Here is a 13,202-nt window from a genome sequence, read left to right as displayed (position 1 = left end):
GGTTGCATATATATATAATTACGACCTGTATAAGAAGCGGTCGCAAATCTGGAAATTAGCGACCACTTAAGGCCGTCGCAAAAAGTTCTAAAGAAACAAAGAATAAAAAAGAGCAAAAGCGCACCCACTTTCCTGCAGCCAGCCCCATCACCTTTACCCACCCTAAAACACCTTTATCCACCTTAAAACACCACCAGCCACCTCGTAAATCTCCCCCAACCACCACAATTTCCATCCCTTTGCCGTGAAAACCCCAATCAGCCACAACAAAGCCACCCCTCAATAAAATTTATGAAAATTAAACCCAATTAAACTAACTAAAATTAACGAAGAACAATACTAAAAATAACCAAAAATGAACAACTTCAATTTGATTATCAAACCCAAAAATTAATAATAAAAAAAAAACCAAAAAATTAAACGAAAATTACCCGAAAATCAGACCCAAAAATCAACGAAAACAAAATCAAACCCACTAAAACAAACCAGGCCAAAAACGAACGACAAAAATCAAACAAAACAACCAAAAACGAAACGAATATCAACCAAAAACTAAACAAAAATAAACCAAAAACGAAACAAAAAAAAATCAAAAACATGAAAACATATCTCAAACTTTGAATTTTACCTCAAATTTGGTTTAATAAGGCCAAATTCGACTAGACTTTTCAGGGTCGAATTCCACCTTAAAAACAATTAATTATACTTGTTCAGAAAAACGAACCCGATCTCGCCAATAACACCGCCGCTGCCGGACTCCTTTAAGGAGGATAAGAGCCAGTGAAGATTGTGGCGAAGGAAAGATGGTGGCGGAGGCTGGAAAAATTATGGCGGAAGCCGGTGAATAGAAGAGAGGAAATAGAGAGGAGAGAGAAGAGAGGAAAGAAATCAGAGATTCAGAGAAGAGAGGAAATAGAGGAGAGGAAAGAGAAAGAAGAGAGGAGATGAAAGATAAAAACGGCATGAGGTTTAGTAAATTAGGGTTGGGGTGAGATGGGTAACATTTTATACCCGTTTTTTTTTTTATAAAAAAAATAAAGCTTTTTGCGACCGGTTTTGTGGTAGCAATTTTGCGACCGCTTCTTAAACGGTCGCAATTTACCAAATTTACGACCGTTTTTTACTGTCGCAACAGACTTTTATAATTTATAATTATTTTTAATACCCTTGCGACGGTTTAAAAGGGCAAAACGGTCGCAAATTTGCGACCGCTTTATAAAACGGTCGTAATATTGCGACTGTATTTAAGACGATCGTAAATTTCATATTTTGCGACAGTTTTGATGATAGTCGTAGAAAAACGGTCGCAAATTGACCAAATTTTAATAGTGATGCTTGTGGGTGGACTCCGTAGTAGTTTCTCGCATTTGCGACACTCGAGTAGCTTTTCAAGTACGAGCTCTCTAAGGAGCGAAGCACGCTACAAGGTAAAATCGTCTTTCTCACTCTTTATTAAATGTGTTGTTAATTATGTTATTATGCATTTATTAGTTATATCAATTATGAGCGGGTCTTGGGGAGGGGTTTTACTTCCTCGGGATGTCGGACATTCCAAAACCCAACAACCTGAAGGTAGGGGTGTTCAGATCCGGGTACCCCAGATTTCGGGTAGTTAGTTACTCGGCTCGGGACCAGACTCGTGAAATCTGGGTACCCGCCCAGGTCGGGTCAGAGGGTACCCTAAAAAAATGTAGATAAATTAAAATTAATTCTTGTATTTGAATGCATATAAAAATACTTTTCATATACAAACTGAAGATAATTAAATTGAACTAAGGTGTTAAAAGAAATTGAGAATAATCAGCTGCAAGCTTGCAAGTTGCAATCCGAAATAATATTTTGTACTATAATATGAAGTATACAAAACATTAAAGTTTGAAAAAAAATGGACAAAACACCATTAACATTACAAATGAACCACAAGGCTTTTAAATTCAAATCTGTACACAATAATCTGAACCCGCAGTGGTTTCCGGGTCGGGTATTTTTGAATACCCCTACCTAGGGTTGAGTTGAGCGCCAGGCGTCGGTATGGGGAGGGAGGGGAAGTGGCTGGCAGTGGGTGGGGGAAGAGGGCTAGCGGTGGTTAGAGTTTTTTGTTTGTTTTTTTTTTTCATTTTGTTAATTTTATAAATTAAAAAGATAATTAAATGACAAAAATATAGTAAAACGAAGTGACCGGTTTTTCAGGTCATAAGTCAGATTGGTTTGTAAGGGAGAAAAAACGCAAACTTGTGTTTGTTTTGGGAAGATTTAAAGGTTGGTCCATTTTGGGAGAATGGAGCAATGTTTGGTTTGTTGTTGTTAAATTTCCCTATATACTTTATATTTTATAATATTACTACATCGTATGTCTTTATATACTTTATATTTTGTAATATTACTATGTCTTTTATATAGTTTATGTTTTGTAATATTTCTTAATATTTAACAACCGTGCATTGCACGTGATTTTAACCTAGTAAGTCACTATATATCTATGATTATATGAGTATATATATGACCATCCTTTTAAAAAAAAGGTATTTGTATGCTTTCCGAATTTTCTAAACCAATAACAATTCAGTAAAAAATTTTAATAACTTAAATAAAAGAGCACAAATTCTACACTTTATCAAGCATCAACTCAAATTGAAGCAATATCTAATCAAATTTACGAATACTTTGAGAGCATAACACCCATTTAAGCAAAAACAGAGAATAAAGAATTGCCCTAATTTTCTCTAATGAACAATTATGCATAATTGCTAGAGGTGTCTGTTCGGACTTTGGATTGGACTGAAGCCTAGTCCAATCCAATCTGAAATATATTTGGACTCTTATTTTATAGTCCAAATCCAAATCCAAAGTTTTCAAAATTTAATCCAATCCAAATTAAAATCTCATACTCTGAATCCAGTTTGATCTAATCCGAATTCATAATAAAAATAAATTTTCCTAAGAAAGTCATAAGAATCATAACTTTAAAGTATTAAGGGGATTTGGTTAGTGGATTTGGGCTATTGGGTTTGGGCTTATTAATGCTATATGGATTGAGGTTATATCATCATCATCATCATCATCATCATCATCATCATCATCATCATCATCATCATCATCATCATCATCATCATCATTATTATTATTATTATTATTATTATTTCTTGTATATATATTTATATATATATATATATATATATATATATATATATATATATATATATATATATATATATATATATATATATATATATATATACTCAAAAAAATTTAGTCCAAATCCAATCTTAAAATCCGAATTTCAAAATTTTTTAGCCCAAATCCAATCCAAATTAAAAAAGTCCAATTTGAAAAGCTTATTTGGACTGGATTGGATTAGATTTTGGACTGGAGGAACCTCCTATTGCCATATGGTTTTGAGGTGGAACCTCCTTGGTCGTATAAAGGGACAGTTTATGTCGGGTGTGGCCCAGGCCCGTTTATCATTGTATTAGAGCAAGGCCCATGGTATGGGACCTAATGGTTTAAGTATATTGCCAGGTCCAAAGTTTGGGACCTTTAATGGCATTAAGTATTCTGGGCCAAAATTGAATTGGATCAAGTGATCCTTGAGTTAAAGGGACCTTACATGTGAGGGGGAGTGTTGAAGAATAAAACTCTCAAGTGTCACCACATGTAAGTATCCCACATTTATTGAAGAAGAGATAATTAAACACTTTATAAGGCTAAGGGGCTACTCCTCCTATTGCCATATGGTTTTGAGGTGGAACCTCCTTGGTCGTATAAAGTGGACAGTTGTGTCGGGTGTAGCTCAGGCGGCCCGTTTATCAACATGAGTGACATGATAGTAATCTAATAATAAAATGACAACTCAAAAATTACTAATCTTACTTGAATGTTCGTCAACTCGACCAAAATTTTTGCCAAACCGAAAAAGATCTGAATTGGAATGGACCCAATATTAAATTGAACTTAACCGAAGCGAAATCAGGCGAATATGAAGCAACCCTACCCTATCGTTATCCGACCAAAAATTAACCCTATTAAATCCGTTTTGAACTCGATATGAACCTATCCAAACTGAATATGAACCGATCTAAGTTGACCTGACACAGACAAGACCCTGGCTCAATAAATCTTGACCCAAATAATTTGACCCGATACAAATCAAAACGAGTTAAAAAAGTGGCCTTAACCTAAATATACCAGATCCAAATACATCCTACCTGTCATAAGTTAATACAAACTCCATCCGGTTACTGAATTTGTATCCCTACTTGGCTACTTCTACTATTCTACATAATCTATCCATTGAATAAGATAGTTTGCTACGGAACATGCTACAACATTCTTCTATAACAAATATTAAACTTTTTCCATCCATTGACTTACTTTAGAACTATGTTGTAAGTCTTTGTCCCAAAAAAAAAAAAAAAAAAAAAAAAAAAAAAAAAAACTATGTTGTAAGTCATGACAGTGTGACTAATATTCCACTACGAAGAAATTAAATTTTTTCCCCTTAAACTGTGTCCCTATGATTCCTTCATCTTCCTCTCACTTTCTCACCCTAGATTCTTTATTGGTTGATTATTTAAATTCCTAACTACAGAATTTAATAAATGCTCACACTTATGCTTATCACTATATATAATGCCTCTTGCTTGCAAACAATTTCATCATCTTTTCATTTTGCTCTTTATCTTAACTTACTAAACAAAAGTATACTTAACTTACTAAACAAAAGTATACTTATGACAATAATGCAAGCCTTTTCTAGCTTCACAGTCACACCAACGCATGTAATGCTACATGCAAAACCTAACTCCGTCAATATTTGTCATCGCCGTCAACCACTATTTTCTAAATACCCTCTGATCTCTATAGCTCAATTGTCTAATTTCAGGCTTCATTGTTGGCCATCACAACATTGCTCACTTTGTCAACAACGTTTTCCGGATCAGTAATTCCTCTTCTATAATTTTTAATTTTTATTACATGTCTTTAATTATTCTTTTCGTGATTTTGATTGTTTTTCTTGCTCTTTTATAAAGTTAGTTGTAAAATCACTAACAATTTATATAGATTAAGTGGTTTAAGCCATAAGGTAGTGACTTTACTATAATTTCGTCTACATCATTTACAACAAGTGAAAAGAAAAACAAAAAAAAAAAAAAAAAAAAAAAAATCGTCAACTCATTTCTATTGATTTTAATAGTTTGTATTTGTTGATTTAGTTACAACCTATTTGCCTAAAATAGTATATGGGACTAATAAATTGATACAGATGGAGTACTATACTAATTACTACGTAAATATTAACATTGAGCTTTTAGTATATACATAGCACTTGTTAATATTAATTATTTATTCAATTTTTTTCTTTGACAAAATAGTATTAGTATTATTGCACGTCTTTGTACAGTACTCTTTAAATTATTCTACTAATATATAATTTATTCTTCTATTACCAGATTGAATAATGGGTTTCTAAATATTGAACTCAAAGTACGCGACTATGAATTGGACCAATATGGTGTTGTTAACAATGCGGTCTATTCTAGTTATTGTCAACTTGGTAAGTAATACAAAGTATTGTACACGTTTACATAATTACATACGTAAGTTTTCTTGCATCTAATTTTGTTATATTGTCTAGTTGATTTAATTCAATGTGTATATATTAACATGAAATAACCTCTTTATAATTTTTTAAATACCGCAGTATATACATTTTTTTGCATATAATTGATTCGTGCCCAAATGCCCCAATACACTACATATTGATGGATCCATTGTGATATGTCAACAGCACATCATGAGGTTGCAGAAAGAATTGGTATAGTTGCAAATACAGATGAGGGTGAGGGGAGTATTGGTGCATTGGCGTTGTCAAAACTTTCACTCACTTTCCTGGCACCTCTCAAGGTACACATCCATGAACGAGTATTATTTTTATTCGTTATTATTACCTATTGGTTTTAGTATGGAACATTTAATTTTTATAAAACTCGTAAGTGTACTAAACTCTCCTCCTTATAGATTTGTGTTGACTCAATCATAATTTCTAATATTTTAACAAATGCCCATTTCTCTCATGACTTGTTTCGTGTAATCTAGAATGGAGACAAGTTTGTTCTGAAGGTGAAGGTGTCAAACTACTCGGCTGCTCGAATATTCTTTGAACATTTTATCTACAAGTTGCCAAATTATGAGGTTTAATTTCTTCTTGTACCCTTTTAGAATATGTCTTTTAAATAACTTAATAGTTGTTATTGTTGTTTTAGGCTGCTACTTAATTAATAACTTCCACAATATTTTGTATGTATAACAGCCGATCCTTGAAGCTAAATCAGTTGGTGTTTTTCTTGACAAAAATTACCGTCCTGTTCGTATGCCTATAGAGGTGAGATCCAAGTTACAAGAGTTTATGACGCATCAAGGAGGCTCGACGCTAATTCATCATTCGCATACTATGAATACTGCTGATGCGCCATTGAATGAGTTGATGACCGTTCCAAATCTCTTAGAAGGTCGTCTAGTGCATGAAAAAGTGCAATATTGATCACTAATATTCGGCAATTTGTGTGTTTTAGAAGGGTCCAATGTTTTGTGATTTTGTTTTTGTTTTTTTTTTTAAAAAAAAATAAAAAAGTTAGAAGAATAATGTTTTGTTCAGGATATGCACTTGTGAAGTTGTGATTAGTGAATTGTATGTAGCAGCCTTAAACAAGCGAGATTGGTTGTTGCTGCTATCTATTAACTGTGTATACATTGCTGGTAGCAATCCTTGAAGGATTTCGAGATCAAAGAGAAATTTAAGAAAAGTTAATTTGAGGATGTTATAAACAAACACTTCGATTAAGCAATGTTGAAGAACTAGTTGGATGATGAAATGGACAAAATAAGCATGTTGATTTTGTGAACGAATGGTTATTCTACCATAAAAATGATGGATTTACATTACGTTCAAATAATACTTTAACTGTATATATATATAGGTGGTATGAAATTTTTATTATTTCATGTCCATACTACTAAATATTACAGTATTTTATAACTACATTATATGATAAAAATGGGATGAAAATGACTCAATTTTTCTTATAAAACATCATAATTATGTACACTTAAAAAACAAAAATATTTAATTAGCTAACCATACTCAAAACTAAAGTTGCAAAGTGGTAGGTTTTACTCATTATACTTCATATAGTAATTAATAATATAATAATTAATTTCTTATAAATTAGATGGTAGATTATTGTGTATACTAAGGAGTTACTAGATGAAAATTAAATAGGGATGTTATACATATGAAGAGGCTTTTAGTAGGTTAAAATAATTACTACAAGGAGGTTATACCTAAGATGAGTTTTTATAGAAGATTAAATATTAATTACTTCAATAATGTTTTTGCATATAGTAATGATACGTAAGGTGACACATAAGTTCATGTGGCGCCAAATCATCTTGAGATAAGGGGTGACACATGGCAATTCCATGTTGTTCCCTTGAATTTTAATAATTTTATAGATAGATATGAAGTTTTTTTAAGCTAGTAGTAAGGTTGTGTTTGTTTTATTCACCTAATTTTCACTTATCTAAACTTAACTTTTTTTTTCTACGGTAAACGACGTGTACCGCTATGTACCACTATTAAAGTTAATTATATAAATTATTTAATGTTTGCATTTTTTAAGTATGGTTTAAGTCTAGTTAAGATGGTGAACTGTATTATTACTTTGATTTTGTGGTTCAAGGATCAAATCTTTATACTTACCATGTTTTTTTTTTTTTTTTTTTTTTTTTTTTTTTTTTTTTTTGTGCAATCCTCAATTGTGTAAAAGTACTTTTCTATTTACATAATCTATACATACATATAGAGATTAGATTGGCAAGATTACAGAATGAAATTAATGATAAAATCGTTCCGAAAAAAATACAGCGCAAAATGAAATCAAATACATTATAAATGTCAATCAGTTCAATTTTCTACACAGCGTTTTGTATACTTCACCAACTGTACTTTCACTCTCTATAATTCGAATAAGATAGTACATACGTTGTTTCAATTAAAAAGTTTGGCTGGTAACTTTGGCTCCTCTACCAGCCAAAGAAATTGATTGAAGAATAAAATTAAAAAAAGTATGTACCATGATAGATTGAAGGTATGAAAAGTGCCAATCAATTCTATTATCTGTATTTATGATATCGCTATATTATAATGCAATGCCAAATTATTGTGATGAATTATTTAGGTTTAGATTAAATCTGTTACAATGGCTACCAAATTATTGTAGCCATTGAATACAGATTAGGGTTTTAAATTAATAAGAGGAAGAGATTGAAATTAACAAAAATAATTATTTTAAACTTAGAAATATAAGTTAGAGTTATGTTTTAGATTGATGAACAGAGATATTAATATTGAAAAAACTAATAAATTATAATCTTCATAGCTATTGAATAATACTAGATGAAAGCCCGTGCGATGCACGGTTTTTTCATATATAAATCTCAAGATAATATATTTTCATATATATTCTATGTTTTTTTAAAATTATTTGATTTATTTTACTATCTAATAGTTTTAGACAAAAAAAACACGTAATATTTTAATTAAAGTGTTATTGCCTATTACAAAAGATAAAGAAATCAATAATGTATAAATTTATGGAAGTGAAAAATTGTTGTGAAATTGATCTAAAAATTTTAATTGTACAAAATCTAATCTAGATCTATGCATTGGAATTTTATCATCATCCTCAATTACCCGAACAATAATATTTTAAAAAATTAAATCATTATATATTTACCGGAAGTGAAAAAATTGTTGTGAAATTGATCTAAAAGTTTTAATTGTACAAAATCAAATCTAGATCTATGCATTGGAATTTTATCATCATCCTCAATTGCCCAAAAAATAATATTTTAAAAAATTAAATCATTATTTTGTTGTCACTAACAATGTGTGCGATATTGCTTCTTATTTGTAACGATTGAAAAGTATCTAATGGCATAAACTTTTCTTTCAATTTATTTTGGACGAAAAGCTACAAAGTTAGCTTTAATTGAGGCATTAACGCAATCATCCTGTAATTAAAAATAAAAATTAAGTTAATGTGATGGCTTGATTATGCTACCTAAATCACAAAAAATTGTTTTAATCATAAAATTAATGAATAAAAACTAAAAAGGTTTATAAGAAATTTAAAAAATGTAAACGATTTATAAAGATATAATACCTCTTCGTACTTTGATTTTCCAATCATTTTTGATTGAATTTAATTCTCTGATTTAATTAGATCTACATGTAAAAACAAAATTCAATAAACAAAACATAAACATATAATCATTAAGTTTTCCAAATAAACACAATGTAAGAAATAATCACAAATATATACATTTAACACATGAAATTTAAAAATTAAACTAAGAATTACGCAACCATTGATGACCTAAAACGGACACAAAATTCGCTTGATTTGGTTTCTATTGATATGAGATTTTATGTGAGTCGTAGAATGCGTCAATTTATAGTGGTAGGCATCACAAATTTTAATTTAATTACAATTTAAAAATAATTTTTATTTCTTATCATAAACACTATAAAGATTATCTTAGATATATACCTCCTATATCTAAAGATGATTTTTGTAAAAGATAAATATTAGTTTTTTAAATAAATTAAATCCTCATAAATCATTATTCGTTGTTTTTACCTACGTGGCAAATTTCTTAAATCTCATTCGTCGCTTTTATTTAGGTGGCAAGTGAATTTTTTAATTCTAAAATAAAATAGAATTCAAATTTTTAATTGGTCAAAAATATACCTTCGTGCGATGCACGGTTTTTAAATATTTCATTTTTGTATTTTTTTTTTTTGTAATTTCTTAATATTTTTTGTTTTTATTTTCTATTTTATTATTTTAACATTAATTTAAGATAAAATATTTTGTTAAGTTTGAAATTAAATTATTCTTATTCAAATTTCACGTATATAGAACTTGAATTTATAAATTGAAATAAATATAATCTCATTCATCGGATAGTTAGATAAAATCATTAAATCAAATTAAATTTTTTAATTTCTAAATATTTGTTAAAATAATATAAATCCTAATGTAAAAGATAATACAATATAATAATTTTTGTTTTTTTTTTCATTATTTAAATCTTAAATTACTATTTTTTGTTTTCAATTCTCAAATTTCATTTGTTAATTTTTTCTTAAATGGCGACTGAAAATATAAATTCTAAATTAATATATAAATCTAATTTTTAATTGGTCGAAATATTACTTTTGCTTATGTGGCGTGCAATGCACGAATTTTCATATACATTTTGTATATAAATATTTTTTTGGTGATATCTTAATTGTTTTCTTGCATTATAAGTTTTAAAAATTTTGTATGAAAATATCATATCATCAGATATTTACATAAAACCATTAACATCAAATGATAATTTCAATTTTTTAAATATCAAAATATAATTTTTAGTTTTTTAAATAATATAAATCCTAATATCTAAAGATAATTTTTAGTTTTGTAACAAATAAAAATGATAAAATTTAGTGTTCTTTAATAATTAAAATCCTAATAAATTACTATTCGTCGTTTTTACCTACGTGGCAAAAATTTAAAATTCCATTCGTCGCTTTTATCTAGGTGGCGAGTGATTTTTTTAATTCTAAAATAAAATAGAAATCTAATTTTTAATTGGTCGAAAATATACCTTTGCTTACATGGCGCTCCCAATGCTCTCCAAAAATGCCTACTTTATTTATATATATTAGATTATCCCCAAATTATAATTTGCTTTAGGTAGGCAGAATGAGTGATCATGATAGGATAATAAATTAATAACAAGAAAATGGTAAGAAAAATAAAAATAAAAGGGGTTGAGGGATTATTTATTTATTTATCTATATATATGTATAATTTAATACTTCCTCCGTTTCTTTTTAGTTGACACGTTTCTTTAGTCAAGTTTGTCAATGCACTTATTCAATCATTAATATCTTTAATTGTCGATAAGCAAAAATTTTGAAAAGTTGATATTTTGAAAAGTTGATATTTTGAAAGTATATAACGTTACGTATCTAACAAGATCCCACATGACTATATTTTTCATTACGTATAAAGCACAAAATACGGTCAAAAGGAGGTAGATGAATAGTGTTAAAGTCAAAACGTGTCAACTAAAAAGAAACGGAGGTAGTAATACATAGCAGTACATATCAATTACAATACATAGCAGTATTTGTCATGTACGGACATTATTAAAATTTATACTTGTTGTAATTTATATTTGAATAACTCCTGTCATAATTTATTATATTTCTTGAACTAATTTTAATGGATCTTAACTTATTTTATTTGAATGTATTAGATTTGAAGTTAGTACATACTTCGTATATGGTAAACATAACATGCCTTAAGTGAACGGAACTCTCTTCCTCATTGGGATGTCCTGGCCCACGTTATATTTTCTAAAATTTTAACAAATGTTCATGTCTTATTGCTTGTGCTTGGCGGCTTGGCCTAATTTATCAACAAACAAAGATGATGTTCACTTCATCATAAAAAAATAATATTAAATTAAAATAATTTCAATTCAATAAAAATAAGTTCAGTTTCGTAAGATTAACTTCATTTCAGTAAAAATAATTTCAACTCAGCAAAAATAAGTTCAGTTCAGTAAAATTCAATTTTCTTAATGAAGAATTATAATAGAAAACCGGTAAAAAATAATTTCAGTTTAGCAAAAAATAATTTCAATTCAGTAAAATTAATTGAAGTTCAGTAAAAATAATTTAAGTTCAGCAAATATTATTTTATTTCAGTAAAAAGAATTTCACTTAAGAAAAAATAAAGTGAAGAGAACGGCCGAAGTAGCTAATTCAGGCATGAATGTATTTGTTTATTTCGTGTAATGTAGGGTGGAGACAAGTTTGTTCTGAAGGTAAAGGTGGCGAAATACAAGGCTGCTCGAGTATTCTTTGAACATTTTATCTACAAGTTGCCGAATTATGAGGTTTAATTTCTTCTACTCCCTCCGTTCCCTAATATTTGTTACGTTTGGAATTATGCGCAGTAATTTAGAAATTGTGTAAAGTTGAGGTATATTGGGAATATTTTAATGATTGAAAGTACAAATTTATTGAAAAATACAATGTTGAGCATGTGGGGTGGAGAAATTAGAGGAGAGAGGAGAGAGAAAGTAATAATAAGTGTTGAAAAACTAATAAAACAGTATAAAAAGTACAATAGCACATGGAAAAGTAAGGAATTTTGAGTAAAAAAATTGTAAAACAAGGGTAATTTATTCCAAAATTTATGACCAAAATAGGAAAGATACTAAATGTAAAGAATAAAAAGGAACACCCTAAATGGAAACGTAAAAAACATTTAGAAACGGAGGGAGTACCTTTTAAAAATAAACTGACTTTTAAAAAAATTTTGTACACCATAGGTTTGGTTGTGTTGGATGTTTTCATAGTAGTCATTATTTAAAGACTATCACTTTACGTCTATACTTAATTTTCATTGGCCGATTTTTCATTAATTTTTTGTTGGTCATTTTTTTTAAAAAAAAAAAAAATCATTTTTTCAGACTAAATTAAGAAAAAAAAAAAAGATTTTTGAAAATTAATTTCTGAAACTTTTTTGAATTTTAAAGAAGAAAAATCATTTCTAATGAGTTTGAGTAACAAAAAAATAAATAAAAAATCGGCCAATGAAAATTAAGTATAGCTAAAATCATATTGATCATTTTAAAGACGACTACGGTAGATTTTTCCGTGTTGTATTGTTGTTCTAGCTTGCTATTTAATTAACGACTTCCACAATCTTGGTATAACAGCCGATCCTTGAAGCAAATTCAGTTGGTGTTTAACTGGACAAAAATTATCGTCCTGTTCGTTTTCCTACAGGAGAGTTTATGATGCATCAACGAGGCTCGACGCTTATTCATCATACTAACACTTTAACACCTACTGCTGCCGCGCCATTGAATGGGTTGATGAGCATTGGTGACAATATCAAATCTATGTGACGCAACTAGCTTAGCCAACTACATGGTTGTCTAGTGCATGAACAGGAGCAATATTGATCACATATGATGGACAATTTGTGTATTCTGGAAGGGTCCAATATTTTATTAATTACTTTCATATTATAATTTGAAAAATAAATCAATCATATCGTTTTATTAATAAA

At 29.2% G+C, this 13,202-nt stretch overlaps 1 protein-coding gene across 1 annotated transcript; it reads left to right on the top strand.

The window, feature by feature from the left end:
• Nucleotides 1–4,739: 4,739 nt before the first annotated feature.
• On the top strand, nt 4,740–6,541 carry LOC145619845 (acyl-acyl carrier protein thioesterase ATL3, chloroplastic-like). The gene is made up of 5 exons (XM_081674539.1): nt 4,740–4,939; nt 5,451–5,554; nt 5,789–5,904; nt 6,097–6,192; nt 6,311–6,541. The coding sequence occupies exons 1-5, from the start codon at nt 4,740–4,742 to the stop codon at nt 6,539–6,541; spliced, it is 747 nt and encodes a 248-aa protein (XP_081530665.1).
• Nucleotides 6,542–13,202: the final 6,661 nt, after the last annotated feature.

The sequence above is a fragment of the Chenopodium album genome, chromosome 27 (assembly GCF_948465745.1).
Source record: "Chenopodium album chromosome 27, dcCheAlbu1.1, whole genome shotgun sequence".
Taxonomy (NCBI): domain Eukaryota; kingdom Viridiplantae; phylum Streptophyta; class Magnoliopsida; order Caryophyllales; family Amaranthaceae; genus Chenopodium; species Chenopodium album.
This window is presented reverse-complemented; position numbering and strand designations above follow the sequence as displayed.

Excerpts from the sequence above, each read along its gene's own strand:
- LOC145619845 (XM_081674539.1), top strand. The coding sequence starts at position 4,740 with ATGCAAGCCTTTTCTAGCTTCACAGTCACACCAACGCATGTAATGCTA. Across the intron at positions 4,940-5,450 it reads CAACAACGTTTTCCGGATCA|ATTGAATAATGGGTTTCTAA; the intron begins GTAATTCCTCTT and ends TTCTATTACCAG. Across the intron at positions 5,905-6,096 it reads CTTTCCTGGCACCTCTCAAG|AATGGAGACAAGTTTGTTCT; the intron begins GTACACATCCAT and ends CGTGTAATCTAG.